Source organism: Mauremys mutica, chromosome 24 (assembly GCF_020497125.1).
Source record: "Mauremys mutica isolate MM-2020 ecotype Southern chromosome 24, ASM2049712v1, whole genome shotgun sequence".
Lineage (NCBI taxonomy): Eukaryota > Metazoa > Chordata > Testudines > Geoemydidae > Mauremys > Mauremys mutica.
Genome location: NC_059095.1, coordinates 13677210 through 13700579, shown reverse-complemented (window position 1 = coordinate 13700579; position 23370 = coordinate 13677210). Strand labels below are relative to the sequence as shown.

The window sequence follows — 23370 nt, the reverse complement described above, 5'->3', positions numbered from 1 at the left end:
CACTTCATTTCTTCTTGTCACACTAGTGAGCATTGTCAGGGCTACGCATGACGGCAGGGAGCTTAACTGAGTATTTCTTGTTTCTTGTGAGTCTGAGTCCGAGGTTTTGAAGTGCCTTGTTCTGGAAGGGTCTGGGGAAAAGGTGGCACTGTGTGTGGAAGGACCTTAACCTTTCGTAAGTAATACATAATACATACAGCCATAATAAACCAAGGGCATCCTCATCTGCCCAGGCCTATGTCACTTATTACCAGGAATTACAGCTTGGTTGTATGTGCACAAAGCAGCAATAGTCTTAAGACCAATGCATTAGCCAGAATCCTACAACACACAAATGATGCATCCCCCTGCTGTGTTAAAGGAAGCAGCGTCTTGCACCCATTAGTAAACTGCCACTATGAGTGGCACATCGGCACATACACAATGAGGAGAAAGAATTAAGGAGAACAGCAACAAAACGATTCTGCCAAAACCACATGTTTAAGCCCCTGGGTAGAAGTAGGGGACAGGCACAAAATGGGAATTGCCAGATAGTATCCCCCCTCTTCCCAACCTTGGGGCAGATGAAGATGGTGATGGAGGAGCACCATGCAGGAATGGCAGGCTAATGCATTTTTTACCTGGGTTGGTAAATTTTTGTGGCAGCTCTGAGAGGCTGACTTAGATTAACAGTATGGGTAGGAATTCAAAAGGCAAACATACATTGGTACATTTGGCCAAAATTGTCAGACCTGTGCCTAGAACTGGACTCCTAAATCTCTATGAAGGAACCTAAATAAAAGTGACCTGATTTTCACAGGCATCATTCAATTCAGTGTCTTCCACACCTTTGAAAATCTGTCCACTTCCTAAGGCTTTAGGAGCCTAACTTTAGGTAGCCACTTTGGAAAAATTGGGGCCCTGGGGAAGAAGAATCCAAAGCACCAATACTGAACAGGAGGGAGATGTGTGGGACGCGTTAATGCAAAAAGAGACCAAAGTGTGATTATGGACAACAAATTATATAGGATTTTCATCTAATCATAGAAATGTAAGGAAATGCGAGAGGTCATCAAGTCCAGCCCCCCGCACAGAGGCCGGACCAGGTAAACCTAGACCACCCCTGGCCAACCTGTTCTTAAAAAATCTCCCATAATCCTCCTCAGAAGCCTATTCCAGAGCTTAACTACTCTCATCGTTAGACATTTTTTCCTAATATCTAACCTAAATCCCCCTTGCTGCAGATGAAGCCCATTACTTCTTGCCCTATCTTCAGTGGACATGAAGAATAATTGGTCACAGTCCTCTCTATAACAGCCCTTAGCATATTTGAAGACTGTTATCTGGCCTCCCCAAGTCTTCTTTTCTCAAGACTAAACAAGCCAATTTTTTAAAACCTTTTTTCATATATCAGGTTTTCTAAACATTTTGTCATTTTTGTAGCTCTCCTCTGGACTCTCTCCAGTTTGTCCCCATCTTTCCTAATGTGTGGTGCCCAAAACTTGACACAGTGCTCCAGCTGAGCACTCAGCACTTTGCAGTGGGATAGGGAAAAACCTCTGCAGGCAGCAGCAGCAGCAACACACAAAAGTTGACTATTTCCAGGGGTATGTGTTGCATTTTGCTTCATGACTTGGGTTCCACACCTGCAAGCACATATACTGAAATTTACATATATGAGCAATTCTATTGACGTTAGTGGAGCTGCTCATATAGATGCAAAGTAAAGCACATGCATAAGTGTTTGCAGGATCATGCCTTAATTTATATTTTTATTTACTATGTGTATTGTTTTAGCTCCTAAAGGCACCAGTCAGAGACCAGGGCCCCATTGTGCTAGGCACTGAATACACATAGAACTAAAAGAGAGTCTCTGCCCCAAACAAGTTAAAATATAACTATATCTACCTAAAGAGCAAAGGCCCAGGGTACCAGAAAAATGAAAGGAGCTGCAGTGGCTCAGGAGAGACTGCCGAAGCAGATCAGCTTCCATTTTCAATGGAAATTTAGGTCTGTTTCAGGAAATGGGGAAAGATTAGGCCCAATTCTTAATTTGCCTGAATTGATTTTCCCACCCCGAATTATAGACTAAGAATATTAAAGCAATTGTCTATTATACCCTCACAGCGTCTACGTACACACGAGAGCTGGGAAACTGCAAAAATGTTTTGCAAAAACTCATTCAAATTTTTCATTGAGTTTGTTTCAGCTATGTTCCTGCCCCTTTTGTTATCACGTTCTACAAACATTTCTGTGATCAAATTTTGTTGACATGAATGTTTATGGCACATTGAAATAGTCATAGAAAGAGAATTTAAAATTCAATTTACAGCAGTACTCATATACGCTCTATTTGAACAGTAAGCAAGCAGGATGATAAACAGCATCTACTAAAATTAAACATTTTTTTAAAAAAACGGGTAATTGCACCTGAGTTTTAAAGAAGTTGGCTGAGACTCCTGGACAATTGATATTTTTAAAGGCTTCGAAACATGCATTATAGTGACAGACTCAAGGAGCTCAATTTATTTAGCTTAACAAAGAGAAGGTTAAGGGGTGACTTGATTACAGTCTATAACAGGCCTGCACAACATGCGGCCCCTGGGCTGCATGCGGCCCACGTGGGCTCACTGTGAGGCCCGCGGGCAAGTGGTGGGGTGGCGCTGCTGGGTTTGCCCCCTGCCCTACCTCATGGCCCCGCGCTCGCACGCCGTGCTCCAACCGCCCTAATGGCCAGAACCGCACGTGTCTCCATCTCCCACCCCGCCGCCTGGTGTACAGGGGGTGCGTCACTTCCGGGGCCTGCTGAGGCGGGAAGCCCTGGGCACGAGGCAGAGCCAGTAAGTGCGGAGCGAGGGGAGGGGTGCCTGGCCACAGCTCGGGGGGGCTGGGCCGAGACACCCCCCCCCAAGCCACCCCCTTCGGTTGGGGGCAGGGCGGCTACTGCGCTGGTTGGTCCCAGGGCAGCCTCCATAGTGATGGGGGTGGGGGCATTTGAACTGTCTGTGGGCAGCCAGGAAATTCCCGGGGGAGACGTGTGTGTCTCTCTGTGTCTGTGTGTTGCACCTGCCCTGCCCGACTGCTGCCCCCCTCCCCGGCTCCTATCACACTGTCCCCCCCCCAGGCTCCCTGCAGCCCCTGTGTTTGTGTGTTGGACAGTCACATCCAATCCCTTCACACTGCCCCCTTTCCCCTCCCCTTATTTCACGGGGGGGCGACGAGCCGAGCTGGCCGGGCGGGCAGTGGCGGCGAGAGGCTTTATACTTGGGGGGGTGAGGAGGTGAGTGGCGAGTCAGTGGCTGGAGGGGAGCATCCATTTTCAGTATTTTAATTTTTGGTACTGCTGTGTGCAGTAATATGGGGGAGGGGTTTCGGCGGGGCCAAGGGGGTTCGGCCCTCAGCTGTTTTCTTTGGAGTAATATGGCCCTCGCCGCTTTACGCGTTGTGCAGGCCTGGACTAGATGATCAGAATGGTTCCTTCTGGCCTTAAAACGTCACAGCAGGTGGCTGGGGGACGTACAGGTTCAGGGAATTGCCCAGGCCGCCTCTGCAAGCTGCTCTGCCTTCATCACAGAGGCTGCACTTGAGCTTGACGGAGGAAGTGGTGGAAGGGTTAAAATGATGGGAGAACCCTGGACTGTTCTCTTCAACCACCTGGAGTCAGCCAACAACTCTGCTGAAGGACCCTCCTGAGTTTGCTCTCACCCCTGGCTGCAATGTTGGGCAGCTCCTTTAACCTTCAGTCATCTCCCCAGTGGAAGTGACTAAGCAGCAGCCGGCAGCCTGGTCTCCTCCTCTCCTTACAGCCCCGGGACAGGCTCTCACAGGGCTGGCATGGGCAGAGTGGTTCTCCTCGCACCTCTCATTTCCCCACATCACAGACTAGACTGACTGACCTGAAATTGGATCCTCTCATGGCCAGGCAGTTTGTGGGGTGCCTGGCCCATCTGAGCCCCCTGCTGGGCTGCACTGTACAGGGGATTAAGGTTTAATGGGATTAGGATAATGTCAAAGTCTCCTTTGAAAATCTGGGTCTATAATTTATTCTAATCCAATGTAACAAGAGTGAGAGGGCTCCTAATTATCCAGAATACACAGGGACTAATTACAAGCAATTTGAGTAGCTTTTAGTTAATTGGCAGAAGGAAACTATTCAGATTCTTTCCTTCTTCTGCACATTTCCCCATTGCCAGGGCCAGAGCTGTTTGTAATACAGAACAGTGCGGGGCTGGGACTGCTCAGATCCTACACACCGAGAACAGCCTCTGCTCCAACACATTCCCCTGGCTCCCCTCCTCCATTCCTACTGCCTCCCCAGTCCTGCTCCTTTTACATCCCCCACTGCTGCTCCCTCTCCCCCAATTCCTCCTTCCTCTGCCTGCCTCCTCCACTCCCCAGGTCTGTGTGTGTTATGGGGCATTATCCATGTTGTCTCATTTCAAGCATATTTTGTAGGTGAGTGTATCTTTGTAAAAACGAAAGGATGACAAAGGTGCTGGATCCTGGTGGGGTCAGTCCTGGGAAGGCCCCCTAGCTGCGCAGCTGAACTGTCTCTCGGCTGTAATGCACTTTGCCTGTTTTCACAGGACACGCAGACAGGTGTGTTTGACATGCAATTGTTCACACAGAACAGGCGAGAGAAGAACACTGAGGCACATCAAAGCCCATCTTTAGCCTGTTTAGGTTCTGGCTCTTACAAGGCCATATTCTGGCTTTGAATACACATGGGCTCCCACTGGAGTCCTTAGGAGCTGTAAATGCTCCCCAGACACAGACTATGGCCCACAGTGTTTATTAAAAAGCTGCAAAACATTCTGGAGGTAGTTAATTTCCACACAGCCACTGTTTAAAATACCTTTAATTTATAAAATAGCCTTCTCTCATTTACATATAGTACAGACAGTCTGGCAGAGGGTGGGCACGGCCTTTGCATTCCCCTCCATGTGCTCTCCCTGGAAGCTCCAATCCCTCCCTCCCCCAAGTCTCTAATAACTCCCACATTTACACTTCTGGATGGCGAAGACAGTGCGGATGTTGCCACTGCGGCTCTTGAATGTGTGTGTGTCGTACTGGTGAGGGACACAATGGCTGGAGGCACCTTCCGCCCAAACCAGGCATTTCTCTCCATTCTGCGAATCCCTGCAGTTAAAAAACAAACGCACTGACTACCCAGATGCAGAGAAGATGTAGCACTCTCAGTCTGCCCAGGGATCTGGGTTCATAGCTCACGTCCTGTCACAAAGCTGGGCTCACAACTCATGTCTGGTCTCTGAAGCAAGACTGGGTTCACAATTATTATTTGTATTGTGGTATTACCTAATAGTAATGCCCAGCTCTCATATAGAGCTTTTCATCAGTGGATCTCACAGCCGGTTACAAGGGAAGTATCATTTCCCCACATTTTACAGATGGGAAAACTGAGGCACAGAGAAGCGCATTGACTGGCTCAAGGTCACTCAGCAGACTAATAGCAGATTCAGGAATAGAACCAAGTCTTCTGAGTCCCAGTCTAGTGCTTTGCCCACTAGGCTACACTGTCTCTCTGCCTAGGAGCCCCCGTCATGGACCAGGACCCTATTGTGCTAGGTGCTGTACAAACACAGGAAAAAAAGGATGGTTCCCACCCCAAAGAGCTTACAGTCTGCAGCATGTAAAGAGACACTACAAGGAGGACAAAGTAATAGTAACAGTACCAAGAAACTATTTTTAAACACCCAGAGAAAGCATTAGCAAACTGCACAGAAGACTCTAGACAGTGGGGGTGGAGTTCTAGGCTTTGCCTGGGTGGGTGAGGTTTGGGAAATGGGCAGTGGTGTTGCTTGTTTTGAGGTTTGGTGCAATCAGAACTTGTCTGAGGATGGGAACAGCTGTCTTTCACTGCCTGTTGACATGTATTTGGTTACAGTTTGTTTTAGTTTTACACCATGCCTAGGGAGTTCTGAAAGGCACAAACGGAAACAAATAAGCAACAATAAATAAACGATCCCCATTTTACAGCTGGGGAAACTGAGGCACAGAAAGATGAAATGGCTCAACCAAGGCCCCTGTGAGAGAGCATCAAACAGAATCTAAATTGGCAGATGCTCCAAGCCCATCTTTCCACTTCTGGGTTGAGAGCAGCCTAACCAACAGGTGAGTTTGCAGCATGTCAAAAAGATAATCAAATCCAGGCTCTGGCACAGAAAGGGAGAAAGTGAATTTGAAAACCAGACTGTCACCAAAAACACCCTGTTACCAGCCCCCTCTCATTTAAACCAGCTGTAGATTTGGGATGTCTGCAGACTAGGGACATCTATGGAGAGCAGTGGAAGGGGGAAATATTCCACAGGGAGGGCACGTCACCATGCTGTGACTTCTATGGGCAGAGAAGGCAATTTCGGCCACAGATATCAGGGCCGTCTTTCCATCACTGCCATAGTGTCTGCAATCAGATCCTGGCTAGCTTTGGTGTCCAACAAGAAGGATGTTGATAAATTGGAGAGTGTTCAGAGAAGAGTCACGAGAACAATTAAAGGATTAGAAAACCTGCCTTATAGTGTTAGTCTCAAGGAGAAAGGTAGAACATGGAAATTGAAGCTAGGCAAATTCAGACTGAAAATAAGGTGCATATTTTCAATGGTGAGAGTAAATAACCACTGGAACAATTTATCAAGGATCGTGGTGGATTCTCCATCACTGACAATTTTTAAATCAAGACTGGATGTTTTTCTAAATGATCTGATCTAGGAATTATTTGGGGGAAGTTCTGTGGCCTGTGTATTTGGCTGTCTGATAGAACAAGAAAGCTTGCAAGTTCTTTGTCCAGGTTCTTATAGTGCACCCGCTGCTGTAGCAACAGTGTCCAAGTTATAAAACTCGCACTTCAGAGTCAATGCTTGATTTCCTTTGCTCGAATCTCATGACATTACTAGAAATAACAATGTGGGATGTGAATTTACGAAAGACAAGTGAACTGAATGCAAAATATATTGGTGCAGTTACCCTACCAAACTCTGAGACACTGGAGCCCAACAATGGTAATACAGGACTAGCTGGCAACTGAATGAAAATGACAGACCCCTTGGAGGCAGCTTGGATGCTGACTTTACACTCATTCAGTTGCATTTAGGTCAATGGAGATACACGGATATAAGTTTGTGCAGAATTTGTCCTTCATTCTGTAGGGAATCTGCATGTTTAGAGGATTGTAGCTAACCCTCCTGTAAGGAGAGGGGCTGTGTGTGAACAGCTGTGCTTACCTAAGCAGGCAGTGATTCCCTGAGGTGCAGCTCCCCAAGCACCGTCCCACATCAATTTCCTGAAAAGATTTGCAAAACAAAGACATGAAAATCACTTGCAAGGCCCTGCCGATAAACGCCCAAAGGGACACAGCATTCCAGCTACTTGGCAGTAAGTCCTGCTTGTGGAGCAGTGCTGTGTCCTGATCCTGGCTACATGCAAGGGGTTATTTTAACCCATCTTTAACTGACGGACAGTACTAAGTCCAGTAAAGGATACAGCTTTCATTGGGTCAGAGGTACTTTAAAGATAAAGTCACATTAAACATTTCACTGAATTTTTTTGCCCAAGAAAATAAAACGTATTGCTTTATAACTGAGTTTGGGAAATAAGACCTGGGCAATACACAGATATTGTACTGGTGTAACTATTTCAATTAGATGTGTGACTTTTTAGTGAAGTAATTATACCAGTATAACCCATAGTGTGGGTCCACTTATGCTGGTATAAATTTGCTTATACCAATATAACCTATTGCCCTTAACTGTATAGGAATAGCCATACTGGTATAGAGCACCCTTAAGGCAGTTTAATGTGCATCCACACAAGAGTGGGAATTGTATGGCTTATAGTTAAAGCAATACAACTTTCGTGTTTGGACAAACCCTAAGACTCTTTTAGAGCCGCATGCAATTGACTAACCTTTAGTCGCTCTTCTCTGTCCCCAGCAGCGTTGTGTATGATTTCATAATAATATTCCACATAGGAAACTCGATAGCAGGTTTCTTTCATTTCACAGTTTTCCAGAGTTTGAACCACCTCAACACCATTTGGGCTTTTGATCAGAACACCATCAAACTTTGTAGGTGCACAGAAGAGTCCGCCTGAAAGAGAATGAGAGTTTAATTTAATTTAGGGCCCAGTCCTGAGGCCATTGCATGTGCAGCATTCCTGCTGAGCATCTTCAACATGAGTTCTATGTACAGAGAAGCTGCAGGATCAGGCCTGAATCATGCAAAGTACAACATGGAAAGTGCTCACTTTCTAGGTGAGGCGCTGGTCTCTCAGTTAGCAAGCCCTGGGGATGCTTTTTGCCAACTCGAGCCACTGTTTTGATTTTTATGTTGCTCTCTTGGTGATTTCACTGCGTGTGGCAGTGATATTGTGCGAGATGCAGACATCATGCACCCAACAGACAGGCCCTTCTCCAAGGGCCAAAGTTCAATCTTCGAAATCAGTTCGAGTTATGTCTGAGGAAGAGCTGCAAGACTTGGACCCAATGAATATTTAATAATTTTTTTAAAATAATATATTAACGGCCGAGCTACCAGCAGGTCTAGGGAGGAAGAGAATTTACTTTTACATCGTACAGGAAGCCAAAGCCCTTTGCAAAGGAAAGGATTGTCCTCAGAGCTACTTTGAGGAGTTGGGTAGCATAGTAGCATATTGTGATGTTTGATTTTTCTGGATTGCCTTTTGGATTTGATTAGCTTGTCTCCTCATGACCCCCTGCCTGAGCTGGCAGACATCACTTTGATGTCACATCTGCTTCACACTTTCACTTTGGATCTTAGTGTTGAACACTTCCTGCCCTTCCATGAGTTTTCACTCTTATTTTCCCAAAGGTCTGACAGACACTGGCTCATTGAGGTGATGAATGTTCTCTGATGTTCCTCCGTTGCACAGCATTATGGTTTATGAGCTGTACATTTTCATGCTGTGTTTTTTATAACAGCCAAGGGCTGACATCTATTCCAGACAATTGATGAAGGGAGTCAATATATAAATGTCTGAAAACTGATAAAGGACATGTGTTATTGGCGTGATCATTACGGGGATTCAAGAGGGCTCAGTATTCAATGGGCTCCGTGCTGTGACCTACACTGTTGAACCCTTTCATCAGCACTCTGGTTCAGTGGCTTTTAAAAGTTACTGTGGACTCACTTCTTATACTAAAGCTTCTCCCATGGGCTCTTAGCTATCCAGCCTCCCAATCCTGATCCCATCCCTGCTTTGAGGCAAGTATAGGGCCAGACAATGGCTAGCCCCAGTAAACTGGGGAGGAGAAGATTGCTCCTTGAGACAGACAATCCAAAGGGATGGGGTAAAGGTGGGACCATGGCCCACACCAGCCAGTAGAACTGATGCAGTTCTATACATACTAAATCCTATTAAAGGGCACGACATCCCCCTCTCTGGTTTTCCAAGCATTGCAATCCTCGAGTCCATCCGCCAAACAAGATCTGTGGTTTCAAAGCCACAATGTAGCCTATAATGCTGGGCTGTGTGAAAAGACAATATATTCAGCCAGGAATCCAGTCTGGTCTATGTAACCACTCTAAGAAGCCAAGATGATACTGAACTTATTAACAGGGTCAGCCACTAGGCTACACCTCCCCTTCTGTCTTGGCGCCCTGGTGTGGCACTTCATTCATATTGGTACTGACTCTCCCCTTGTCCCTCTGCAGCTGGGTACTGCCTTCCTGCATGTCTCCTACTCATCCAGTTCTGGTGTCCAAAAAACTGATCACGCTGAATTTACCCCAAAGAGAGACCCAGAGCTGCCACAGGGAAACGGGGTGAAGAGGTCATTGTTTCAGTTTAGTTCATGCAAAACCACAACATCAGCAATTAAAACCCTAGGTGAGTTCCGGAGTGGGCTAGAGCCAGCAGAAAGAATCATCACTCACAGAAAACCAATATGTTCTTCATTATTAGAAGCAGCTTTGCAAACCACCTGGCAGTGCTCTGTGGAAAACAGCACAAGAACCACTGTCCTAGACGGAGGTGTAAATTCAACAATGGTCCAGTTTGCAGATGATGCCAGCACTGGATGGGGAGCAAACAACCAGGACAGAAATAAACTACAAAATGTCCCGAAGGGATTAGCACAGGAGATTGAGACAACAAGGCGAGATTCAGCACTAATAGCAGGAAGTCCTATGTACAAGGAGTGGAAATACAATGGAGAGATTGAAAGCAGGACCTTGGAGTGCCGGGCCATTGGCTCACACACTGGTTTCCTCATCCTGAGTGTGGCTACTGTGCTATGAAATAACCTTCATCAGCAACAACATTCTTCAAGCAAACTATAATTTTTTAAAATAACAAAGTGACTGACTTGAAGTGTACAGACACAGTCTGTCCAATATGGCGCTTTGTTAATGCATTAGTTGAGCATAAGGACAGATGTTCGTCTCTAACCTTCTCAGACCCCTTTCTCCACTGAGGTAGGTAAATAAGGATGAAGATCCCTGTTTTACAGGTGGAGGAGGGTGGCTAGGTGATACAGCAAATAAGAATCAGACCCAGGAGTCAAACCCTAGTTCTCTGGCTTGCAGGTGGAGCTCCCCCAGCCCTTCAAGCAAGTCATTCAGCCTTTGTGACTGCTGTAAAGAGGGTGTGAGAATACTTTGTGCTTTTCCAGCTGTGCATCTCCAGGCACTTGACAACACAGGAAAGGTGTCATTGGCCTAAATGTTCGAAACTGCCTAGTGATCAGGTGCCCAGCAGCAGATGCCTGGAAGGGGCCAGACTTCCAGAGGGTGAGTGCTCAGCACTGTCTGGAAACTGGGCTCCCTCAAGGTGTCTCAATTTGGGCATCCCAAATCACTGGTTATTTTTGAAAATTGAGAACTATTGGTGGATTTTCAAATCTGCCTCCAGGATTCTGAGGCCAAATTCATCCAATGGGAACTGGGTGTCCATATCCTTTGTGCAACTTTGAAAATCTCATCCCAGCCATTATTGTCACTTTACAGATGGGAGACAGAGAAAGGGAAGCGATTTGAGCTGACGTGGGAAGTCAGAGGCCGAGCCAGGAATGGAACCAGCTCTCCGGAGTCCCACCCCCGGGCTTTAACCACTAGATCCTTCCTCACATACCCCGCTGTCTCCTGTGTGGGAACAAAAGATATTTTAAGTAGAGAGACTCTGCTACACTCAGTCTCCCACATCCCATTCCCCCAACCACATATGGAATATCCTGAGGGAAAGAAAAGCCTCCACTGAGCTTGGAGACATAGGGCCTAATTCTTCCAGCCCTTACACCTGTGCAATTTGCATCTACAATACTTCCACTCACTGTAGTGCTGCATTATTTAGTTCTTGGTTGGCTGTGTCCTCCTACCAGATCACACACACGCTGTACTGCTGGAGGAGGCCAAACACGCTACGCACGCCCTCTCTGTTCAAGGACTCTGAACAGCACGCACAGTTCACATCCAGAGGTCCCTGTGTTTCTTGTTATTATGCCATTGGCTTTGGACCAGATTTTTAAAGGCATTTAGGCATTGCTGAACTCAGCATTGAAGTGCCTAGCTGATTTAGGAGCCTAAGCAAGCCTGTGGGATTTAGGCACAAAAGGAATTTAGCCTATGATATTTAGGTACTTAGGAATCTAAATCCCATTTGCAGTTAATAGGATTTAGGCCCCCTAAGTGCCTAAATCACTTTTCAAAATGAGATTTAGGCTCCTAAATTAGCTAGGCATTACAATGCTGAGCGCAGCAATGCCAATATACCTTTACAAACCTGGGCCTTTCTCTTCTAAGGGCTTGTCTACACTACGCAGTGTGTGTAAACGTTCTCTGTCGGTATTTTGTCAGCACTTTTCCAGCCCCACAAGTGGCGGTAGCTTTGCCGGCAGGAGAGCCGCGTTCACACTGCCTCTTGCGTTAGCAAAACTTTTGTCTTTCACTGGGGGGCTTTTTTAAGTACCTGTGAAAGAGAAAAGTTTTGTCGACAATGTCACAGTGTAGACAAGCCCTAAGTCTCTCTGGACTTATTTCTGTGCTGCTGCTGTTTGCATATCCCATGCTTGGAGAGTGGGTCTTTGTCCCTCTCTAGTGGCTGGTCCGCATAAGATATTTATTAGTAGAGCTAATCAAAAAGCTTCTGATGGAAGAGTTTTTCCTCAGAAAAGACTGATTTGACAAAACTGAAAGGTTTCATGGAATCCTATCAATTTCAACAAAATTTTCAACAGGAAGTTATTGTAATAATTTGTTTAGACTTTATCATTTCAACTTATATGCTATATTAGGTGATAAGTTATGACAGAAAAGTCAAAACAATAAAGTTCAAATGAAACTTTTCAACCTCATTGAAATGAAATGTTTCAAGAAAATAGTTTTGATGTCTCTGAAACATTTTTTGCAACTTTTGTTTTATGGTAAATTTTGAAAATTCAACTTTTCATTCCAAGTGAGGATGAAAGGAAATTTTGAAATGTTAGAATTTCCCGCAGAATGGAAATTCTGTTTCCTGAAGAGCTCTGCTCATGTGTCTGCTACTGCTCACAGCGGCTGGACCTGATTGTTGAAGTCCAGCAGCAGAAACTCAGGTTTTTAGCACTGAAGGTTACAAGTTCAAAGCTGGATGTCACTCCAGGTAAAGTATCAGGCCCGCCGACAGGGGGCGCAAAGGAGCAACTGCCCAGGGGCTTGGGAGATTTAAAAGGGCCCAGGGCCCCTTGCTTCCTTTGCAGTTGTGGCGGTGGCTGGGAGCCTTGGGCCCTTTTAAATTGCAGGGCCCACTCTGCAGAAGCGGCAGTGGCTGCTCTGTGCTGCCTCTGCAAGGAAATGCCTCCTTTCTGCCGTGGGAACCAGCGCCACGCAGGTAGGGCTGGATGGGGCCCCGGGGGATGGGACCGCTTTGTGCTCCCAAGCTTCAGGTGTTCTGCCCCCTAGGACTGTTCTGGGAGGGGGGATCCCTGCTCTGCACTGGCTCAGCAGGGCCAGTGAGTGCGGCCGGGGGCCAGGTCATGGGGAGTGGGTCTGTGGGGGGGTCTTGGCTGTGAGGGGGTGGAGGACACTGGGCAGTGGGGGAGTGTTGTGTGTTTTGTAGTGCTAGACAGTGGGGGGGTTGTTGGGGAGTTCAGTGCAGTGGGGGCGGCCTGTGTGTGTTGGGGTGCTGGGCAGTGGTGGGTCTGTGCAGGGTGCCAGGCAGTTGGGGTAGGGCTGTGTGGGGTGCTGGGCAGTGGTGGGTCTGTGCAGGGTGCCAGGCAGTTGGGGTAGGGCTGTGTGGGGTGCTGGGCAGTGGTGGGTCTGTGTGGAGTGCCAGGCAGTTGGGGTAGGGCTGTGTGGGGTGCTGGGCAGTGGTGGGTCTGTGTGGGGTGCCAGGCAGTTGGGGTAGGGCTGTGTGGGGTGCTGGGCAGTGGGGGGTCTGTGTGGAGTGCCAGGCAGTTGGGGTAGGGCTGTGTGGGGTGCTGGGCAGTGGGGGGTCTGTGTGGAGTGCTGGGTAGTTGGGGTAGGGCTGTGTGGGGTGCTGGGCACTGCGGGGTCTGTGTGGAGTGCTGGGTAGTTGTGGTGGTGGGGCTGTGGGGAAGGGCATCGGGTAGTGCAGCGTGGGGGAGATCTGAGTGTGTGGGGTGCTGGGCAGTGGTGGGTCTGTGTGGGGTGCTGGGCAGTTGGGGTAGGGCTGTGTGGGGTGCTGGGCAGTGGGGGGTCTGTGTGGAGTGCTGGGTAGTTGTGGTGGTGGGGCTGTGGGGAAGGGCATCGGGTAGTGCAGGGTGGGGGAGATCTGAGTGTGTGGGGTGCTGGGCAGTGGGGGGGTCTGTGTGGGGTGCCAGGCAGTTGGGGTGAGGCTGTAGGTGGTCTGGGGGAGGCTGGGCATAGGTAGTTGGGGGCTGTTGGGTGAGGGGGCTCTCTGGCACGGCGTGGGCCCGCCCCAGAGGGGAACGGACATGCTGGCCGGTTTGTAAATAGTGCCCTGCACTGGGCTGGGCAAAGCAGGGCCTCCCCCTCCATGCCCTGCCCCATTGCCCCTGGCCGGCTTCTCGCTCCAGGTACTGACCTCCCCACACCATGCTCCATTGCCCCATGGGGGCCCACAAATATGTTGGGCGCCTGGTCCACGAAAAGTTAATCCAGCCCTGGCTCCTAGGCGCGCGCAGGGTGGTACCGGCAGCGGGGAAGGCAGCCGGGCGGGCACATCCCTTTCTAGGGGGCCCATTGACCATTCTGCCCTGGGGCCTGGAATTGCTGTCCGCAGGCCTGTAAAGTATGATGTAAACTGCACCCCTTTTATTTCACTGTGATGTTAACTTTGAAACCTAACTAGCAACTGTTTCACTGCTGATTGCTCTAGCCGGATCATTCACCTACTGTGCTCATCCCTCAATCGCAAACCAGCCTCTAACTATGTCAACACTGCACTTCCAGTAAAACTTTTGTCACTCAGGGATGTGAAAAAAACCACCCCTGACCGACAAAAGTTTTAATGATGAAAAGCACCTATGTGGATAGCGCTTCATTGGCAGGAGATGCTCTGCCAGCGACGAAGCTACCGCCCCTCGTTGGAGGTGGTTTTATTTTGTCGCCGGGAGAGCTCTCTCCCAGTGACAAAGAGCGGCTACACTGCAGACCTTGCAACGGCGCGGCTGCAGTGACGCGGCTGCCCCGTTGTAAGGTGTGCAGGGTAGATACAGCCTGAATCCCTTCTCAGGCACCATGAACCCCATTGGTCATAACCTCCATCCTCCTTGGATCCGCCTCCCCCAAGTAATGTGCTGCATTTTGAATCCGAATCCTTCCTGTGTCGTCAAACATCACTTACGGCACAAAGTCACTTTAATTCTGGAATAACTGTGTGCTCACAAAACAGGCTAATTATTCCAAAATAAATTCTAGAACAGAATGTCTCCACCGCCAGATATTTCAGAAGAGTTTATTCCACAATAGCTCTCCTGGCCAATTTCCCCGGGTAGACAAGCCCCTAGGATTGTTTATCTCTTTTCTGCAGCTCTAAAGTGAGGGTTTCTAGGATCTTTTCCACAGTAATCTTCACTCCCATATACTTACACCTGACCATTGTTCCATTTAGTGCATATTTCCCAGACAAGTTCATTGCTACTATTCCAATTATTTGGTATTTGTCTCCAGTTAAATGCATTAGTCACCTACTGCCCACTCCTTTGCAAGCTGGGTGCACTGTTCATCACTGTTTGCTCAGCCTCCACTTTCAATATCATCTGCAAACTTAGGCTTTGTCTACACTAGCACTTTTGTTGATAAAACTTTTGTCTGTCAGGAAAAAAGCACGCCCCAACCAACATAGGTTTCACTGAAAAAAGTGCCAGTGTGGACAGTGCTATGTCGGTGGGAGATGCTCTCCTGCCAAAAGAGTACTGCCGCTTGTAGGGGGTGGTTTAGTTATGCCGGCAGGAGAGCTCTTCTCTGTCGGCATAGAGTGGCTACCTGGGAGACCTTGCAGCAGTGCCGCTGTGCACTCACTGTAATGTCTCATCTGGTGGGTGGCCCCTCTACCCGTTCAGCATCCCATTAGCCCGCTGGGCCTGCAGGCACTCCATGTAAATTATCTTCAGGTGAAAGGTGCATAGCGTTATCAGTCCTCACATCGGCAGAAAATTATCCTCAAACCCATTTTACAGAAGAGGGCATTCAGGCACAGATTGGTCAAGTGGTTGCACTACAGTTCAACAGCAGAGGTGGGACTTGAACCCAGGCTTCCTCAGCATCAAGCCCCAAACCTAATCCATACACTCTGCTGCCTCAGTGCAAGGTGCATTAAATTCCAGATCATATGAACTACCCTCCTGTTTAACCAAGAGTCAGACATGGCTTTAAGTAGGATAAGGGAGTTTTTTAGATTTCACCTGGCGTGCTCAGGTTGCAATAGTAGCATTCGAGGTGCTGATCCCAGCCCTGAGATATGACGAGGAGTAGCCCCTTCCCCGTGTTCACCTCCTCAGCTCATCTCCTCTCGCCCACCCCAAGAGATGAGGAGGGAAAAGTTCCTCCTCTTTTTCCATACCTCTTGCCTGGGCTGGACTGGAGCACTTTCCAACATCCACCGTGAACTCCAGCGGGGTGTCCGGAAAGTAGGTTTTCAGGGATGGCAGCCGGAGACACTCCTCTGGGCTTGCATTACACTGGCAGGCCTCAATCACTTCCACTTCCTGAACCCCTTCAAACAGCAGCACCCGCTCCATGTGAACTCTAGTGGGTTCACAATGGGAATCCAAAGGGCAGGAACGTTCTGCTCCAGTCGACAGAGGCTGCTCCATCTGCCTATCCTGCAACTGCACAGAACAGGCACAAGGTAACAGGTATATTTAAAAAAGGGGGGAGGGAGCAAAGAGGACCCGGGTAATTATAGACCAGTCAGCCTAACTTCAATACCTGGAGAGATACTGGAACAAATTATTAAACAATCAATTTGTAGCACCTAGAGGATAATAGGGTTATAAGGCGTAGTCAGCATGGAGATGTCACGAACAGGTCATACCAAACCAACCTATTTTTCTTCTTTGTCAGGGTTACTGGTCTAGAAGATGGGGCAAAGTTGTAGACATGATTTGCCTTGACATTACTAAGGCTTTTGACACATTCTCCCATGACATACTCATAAGCAAAGTAGGGAAATGTGGGTCTAGATTAAATTACTGTAAAATGGATGCAAAACTGGTTGAAAAACCATACTCGTGCAGCTCCCTGCCCTGCCCCACCCCCCCTGCTCCAGCTTACCTCCACCTCTGCCTCCTCCGCGAGCGCACCGCCGCATCCTGCTTCTCCCCCCTTGCTCCCAGCACTTGCACCGCGAAACAGCTGATTCACGGGGCAGGGAGGGAGGGGGAAGGAGGGGCAACGCAGCACGCTGGGGGAGGAGGCAGGGCCGGGGCGGGGATTTGGGGAAGGGATCCAATAGAGGCAAGGAGGGGGCGGAGTTAGGGCGGGACTTTGGGGGTGGGGTTGGAATGGGGGCAGGGCCAGGGCAGGGAAAGGGAAAGGGGGGGTGGGCGTGGGCACCCAGTGGCGCCGGAGGAAGTTGGCACCTATGGTTAGCAATGGTTCACTGTCAAACTGGGGGCATGTATCTAGCGCTGTCCTGTAGGGCTGTGTCCTAGACCAAGTACGAGGCAATACTTTCATTAATGACTTGGAAAGTGGAGTGGAAAATATGCTTCTGAATATTGCCCCTCCCTCTATAGGAATAACTATCCTGGTACAGATCACATTTATACCAGGGTAACTGTGTCCCCTCTAAGGGCTTGTACTGTTTTATTTATACTGACATAGTTAAAATGCTGCAACTTTTGGGTATAGACAAGTCCTTAACAGCACAGGCTCTTGTTAGTTTGTTAATTAATTAGGGTTCTTTGTCTTGGTTATTTTATACACAGGGAGGGAAAGTATCCCCACTAAGGATCTGCTGTGAGAGCCCCGCTGGCCAAGCAGAGAGAGGCTAACACCACAACAAATAATCTGATTCTGTGGCCCACCCAGATCGGAGCCAGAGTCCCCTGAATCCACAGGCTGAGACTCCTGAGCCTGTCTCGGTGTCCGTCAGCCCGGCCGTGTTCCTCTCCTACCGGCGCTGCACGCTGCTGCCCCAGTCTCCAGCCCCAGGGTTAGCCCCACCGGGGTGTGCGTGTGCGTGTGCCTCGTGGGGGCGGGTCTAGTGCTGGGGCCAGAGACCAGGGAAGCAACGCGCCGCGCCAGTAGGAGAGGGATGCACCACGTGGCCAGGCTGATGGACACAGGGCTGGGGTCAGGAGGGGCGGGCAGAGCTCGAGCCCCGGCATGGCCTCCCCACCCCCGCCTGTCCCCCCTCCCAGGGCACTGTATCCCTCCTGCCTCCTCTCCCAGGGCCCCCCATCCCTCCTGCCCTCCTCGCCCCCTGTCATTGCTGGGGCCCACACACTTTTCCTGTCCTAGCTATGCCACTGTCCCAAAGTCCATCAAACACCATCTAGTCAAGATATTATAATGTAGGAAACACTGCAGAATCATCGAAATATAGGCCTGGAAGCAGCATTGCCAACCCAAATGTTAAAAAATCGTGAGTCAGGCTCACCAAAAATCATGAGATTGGCTTTACAATCATGAGCTTATGTACAAATAATAGATTTGCTGCTCTTTTTATTTGCCTTCTGCTTTTTGAGCCTGTAGGCTGCACTGGGGTCACATTTTGAAGCTTCCTCCTCAGCCACGAGGGCCAGAAACGTAGTTTTCTTTAGGAACGAAGGCTGAAATCATCACATACCACTTGACTCCTGGGACCGGGGCTTTAAGGAAAACAATAATTCTCATGAGAGTTGGCAATGCTGTTTCTAGTCCAGTCCCCTGCACTGAGGCAGGACAAATCCCTGACAAGTGTTTGTCTAACCTGCGTATCTCCATCTCCAACTGAGCTCTGGCTGTTTCTCTCACAGCAGGTGTCTGACACCCAAGGAGAATTAGTTTCCTTTCTTGTAACTCAGTTATCTCACTTGTTTGTCGGCTGGCAGGACAATATGTTAGATGAACAGTTTAGTATATTTCAGGAGATCTGCTTAGGAGCACAATGCATGAGCTACTTCCATTGTGGGGATAGCAAAACACGGAGATGCACATTTCTCACCTTTTTAGTTCTAAGAAAGTCCAGCATAGAGGAATGTTTGGGAAATCCAGACTGATGGGAGTTTATCCTTTGGGATAAACAGTGGGACCTGCACATCCCAACATCCAGACTTACAGGACTGCCAGAGATGTCTGTGAACAGAGGAAAGATGGAATCAGAATCCCCACAGAATGCGGAAATTATTGCTATTAGTTGTATTGTGCTAGTGCCTAGGAGCCCCAGCCATGGATCAGGCCCGGATTGCGCTAGGTGCTGTACAAACGCAGAACAAAAAGATGATCCATGCCTCAAAGAACTGACAAACGGAAAGAAACCTCTGCTGCAGACGATTGCTAATTCTGCAAAGAACAAACACACCAGATCCACAAATGTAACGTGGTCATTTATTTTGACTGTGGTTCCTGGTGATATACTTTGTAAATTCGCTCTAGCATATTTTACAAAAAGCAGTAAGGTCTCAGTAATAGGAAATCACATGACAATGTCTCTGCCATCTAGTTTTTAAAGAAGGAGGAAGACCACCAGTGCTTTGGTGAGAATCACTAAGTCTGCATATTAGCAAAGGGAGAATGTGAGAAGTTCTATTGTGGTTGAATTATTTAACCAAGATAGTAGGAGTGTCTGGGTAAACTCTCTAATTCATGGGCAAATAGAGCATTCAAGCTGGTCCTCACACCACCTGAGGAAGTCTCACACACTCAAGTTGGGCATTTCATATCTGTGAAACACCAGTGATTATCAGCTAATAATTGTTTCCCCTAGAAATACTTCAGAAAATTGGCTAGTTTTCTCCAGCAGCTTTGTCTATATTCAAAGTTGCTTCAGTTTCATTGTATATTGGTTTAAAAATCAATCTCAATTAAATCAGTGCATACCCCAGCGTGGACATTTTTACTTTAGTTTAGATTAAATCTGTTCCCAGTTGATTTAGGCTGAACCACACTGAGCCTGCTTTAAACCAAACTAAGTGTTCGCATAGAAGTTTACACCAGTTTAAAATCACACAATTAGGTCATGACTACACTAGCATTTGTGTCAGCAGAACTGTCGCTCAGGGGTGTGAAAAAAACACTCCTATGAGCGACGTAAGTTTTGCCATCGTAAGCACTCGTGGGCATAGCACTACGTTGGCAGGAGAGCATCTCATTGAGCTGGTTTTAGTCTATCGATGGGAGAGCTCTCTCCCATCAGCATAACATGCTACACAAGCACTCCTGCAGCTGTGCATCAGCACTGTACAGCTTATAAGTGTTGGCAGGGCCTTAGTTAAACCGCTGCAACTTTCTCCTGTAGACAAGGCCTTGTGTGGACACTTAGGCTATGTCTGCACTACAGACCTGAGCCGGCAGGAGACAGCTCTCCTGCGAGCAGAATAAAACCACCTCCAATGAACGGCAGTAGCTGTGTCAGCAGGAGAGCATCTCCACACCAGCACTTCTGTCAGTGAAACTTAGTCAGTCAGGGATGTGTTTTTTTCACACCCGTGACTGATAAAAGTTTTACCGACAAAAGTGCTAGTGTAGACATAGCCTTAGTTCAGTTTAAACCAGGTTTATATCAATTCAGTTTAATTTGATAAGGAATCTACTTAAACTAAATTGATACACTCTAGGTTTAAATTGAATTAAGAGCATCCACACTGTGTCTTTCATCACTTTAACTCAATTGGTTTAAAATCACACCTTTGGTTAAACTGGTGCAAGTTTGAATACAGACAAGGCCTCACTACAGAAAGCCTGGTGCTACCTCTAAATGAGTCACTAATATGAACGTATTCTTCACAAGCATGACAGCATAATAAGACAATTGAAATGACTGAGGCTTTCTGAGGCGTTTCACACGTGTCTGTAATCATGAGGGCTATATAAAAGCCGCATGCTTAGCAGAGCAAAAGGGAGCAGGCAAAAACCTTCTCCAGAGCTGTCCATATAAGCTACAGAAGGACATACTCTGCTTGTTGCTCCTAGACTTCTCTGTGCTGTCAAAATGTAGACGGGAGTTGGGAACTATCATCTACTCTATTCCCTTTTCCCCCGTTCCTTTGCCATGAAAACTTCAGAAAGTGCCTGCCACAGCTCCAAACTCCAAGCCATAGCAGAAAGTTTGTCTCAACGTGGATGTGATACTACTATGCACTTTTTTCAGAGGAGCAGCCGTGTTAGTCTGTATCCTCAAAAAGAACAGGAGTACTTGTGGCACCTTAGAGACTAACAAATTTATTTGAGCATAAGCTTTCGTGGGCTACAGCTCACTTCATCAGATACAACTGTATCATCACTATGAATATAGTAAACTGACATATTTCCTAATTTACACTTACCGTAAAAAAAAGCTGCACATTGGTCCAAAAAAAGATGTTACCTCACCCAACTTGTTTCTCTAATAGCCTGGGACCAACACAGCTTCAACTACACAGCACTCCCAAGATTACTCCTGACAGGGGCGGCTCTAGCAATTTCGCTGCCCCAAGCATGGCGGCATGCCGCGGGGGGCGCTCTGGCGGTCGCCGGTCCCGCGGCTCCGGTGGACCTCCTGCAGACGTGCCTGCGGAGGGTCCGCTGGTCCCGTGACTCCGGTGGAGCATCCGCAGGCACGCCTGCGGGAGGTCCACCGGAGCCGCCTGCCGCCCTCCCGGCGACTGGCGGAGCGCCCCCCGTGGCATGCTGCCCCAAACACGCGCTTGGCCTGCTGGGGCCTGGAGCCGGCCCTGACTCCTGACAATCAAGTCGTTCTGATACAATACACCTCTGAGCTAACGCAACTTTGAAAGAATGCAAACATTTGTCTTGAGAGCAAGTTCAATACATTTGGTACAGAAAATAAAACTTGTTTTGTTCAGGAGAATGTATTGACTAATTAACTAATCTTCCCACTAATATTTTGTGAAATGTGCTTTTAGTACCTGGTTATGTAAGTGAGCAGTAGCATTAGCCTTTTAAGGATCTTGCTAGGAGTGCAGCATCCCAGAGGTTGATTAGGCAGCATGCCTTGGGGTGTCACCATTACATTTACTTACTTCAGACCTTAGCTCTTTGGGAATAAAATGACAGTGAAGTCTTCTGAGCATCCATAGAATTTCCAGAGGGATGTTGATGATGGAACATGAGTGGGAATGTTTAAAGGAATCAGGCTTCTCAGAGCCTAAAAGGAGAAATTTGCTTACCGTGCCCAATATAGGTGGAATGGCTCTGCCTCCTGCAGCAGCCCCTCTCTGCAAACAAGTTTCTTCCTTCACTCTTCCTGCTGATGGCTCCTGCACCTGCACTCACAAAACATAAAGTTCATATGATCACCAGCTTACAGCTTGAGCTGCCTTCCTTCTTTAGCTGGAAGGGGAGTTTGAGCTCCAGGCAGAAGGCACACAGACCTCATTTCTTTAACTTTATGATTTTGATTTAAGGAATAAGCAGGATCAAAGTAGTTAAAAATGGAACTGACCCATTAAATCTCCAAGACTACTCCATGGCAAGGATAGACTGTGTACACTCCATCATTAATTACCATTAATTAAGTTCTTGATTCAGCCATCCCCATTCTCACTTTACTCAGCGTGGCAGAATCATGTCCCCGCTTATTGCAGATGTCTGACAATCACCTCAGCACTGTATAGAAGAGGGAGCAGACAAGTAGAGATGATCCAGTTCTCCAATAAAGGACGAACTGGATATTAAAATAATTTTACACTTGACCTTTAGCACATTCACAAGACCTTTACTCCTTAAAATCAGCACACAGAGCCGTAAAAACCATAGGAGGAAAAGAGAAATGAGACTTACTGACAAGGCTGGGAATACAGAAAAGGCCACTGAGAAGCACAGTCGCCAGTGAAAGATCCCTCATAGCTGCACCCTTGGAGACACTGAATTGTCTCCAGTATTCCTATCTCCGATATTTATAGTAGAGCCCCCTTAGCAGGGGAGAAGGCGCTTGCAACAGAGACAAATGGGTCTGTATATTGCTGACATATGTTGCCAAGATTGTGATCTGAATAAACACCAAAGAGGCCTCAGCAGTAATGGAATCTCATCACCAACTTGTCTAGGGGAGCGGGTTCCAGCCACACTTCAAAGCCTTGCTTGGAAATGGCAGGTTTTCCATCCCAGGATGGGGGATTTCTCCCTTGGGGGCCTTTGTTCTCACCACCACTTTCAACCTAATTAAGCTCTCAGTAGCTTGGAGTCATTTTTAAGTTGTCTCATTTAAAAGAGACTCAAGTTCTTCAGCCTCATTCATTGCACTGAATGGCCTTTTCTCTGGAGATAACCCGTCTTTTGTTTCTTTTCAACACCAGACTTTAGATTAACCCTAGCTCTTTGGTAACCAAATACACTGTGCAAGGCTCACAGAGTCATAGGCGATCTCAGAGCATTCCCTCTGGAGAGCAGTCCAAGGCAGGTATCTGGGCCTTCCTTTCTGCCTTTCTTTCTTTATCAGAGGGGTAGCCGTGTTAGTCTGTACCCACAAAAACAACAAGGAGTCCGGTGACACCTTAAAGATCTGTTAGTCTTTAAGCTGCCACCGGACTCCTCATTGTTTTTTCTTTCTTTAGCAAGGCTGAACCCTTCGACTGGGAAGAAGTTTCTTTCTTTCATGCTCAGTAAAAACAAGGAGGAAAGTTCCTGAGCTATGGAGGAGCAGAAGCACCATGGACCCTTCCTATGCGCAGCAAGAAATTCTCTCTAGCGCATGCACTGGTTTCTGGGACTGCAATATAACCCCCAAAGAGCTCTCACAGACCTTGTCTAGACTAGGAAAACAGGTCCTTCTTTCACTGAGGCAAAGCTAGTTCCACTGAGTTAACACGACTGA

The 23370-nt window shown here is 47.8% G+C and overlaps 1 protein-coding gene across 2 annotated transcripts in view; it reads right to left on the bottom strand.

Annotated features, from left to right (window-relative positions):
- LOC123355919 (bone morphogenetic protein 2-like) overlaps positions 1 to 23370 on the bottom strand; it is a 37359-nt gene that overhangs the window by 13474 nt on the left and 515 nt on the right. Inside the window, exons 2-6 of one of the 2 annotated variants that reach the window (XM_044998784.1) lie at positions 21725 to 21820; positions 18562 to 18692; positions 15973 to 16240; positions 7900 to 8081; positions 7218 to 7276 (exon numbers count right to left, since the gene is read on the bottom strand). In XM_044998784.1, coding sequence (XP_044854719.1) covers positions 7218 to 7276; positions 7900 to 8081; positions 15973 to 16240; positions 18562 to 18657 — 605 coding nt within the window. In that variant the 5' untranslated portion in view covers positions 18658 to 18692; positions 21725 to 21820. Of the gene's footprint in view, positions 1 to 7217; positions 7277 to 7899; positions 8082 to 15972; positions 16241 to 18561; positions 18693 to 21724; positions 22164 to 23370 lie in introns of both variants that reach the window. The other variant, XM_044998785.1, reaches the window with a different exon arrangement.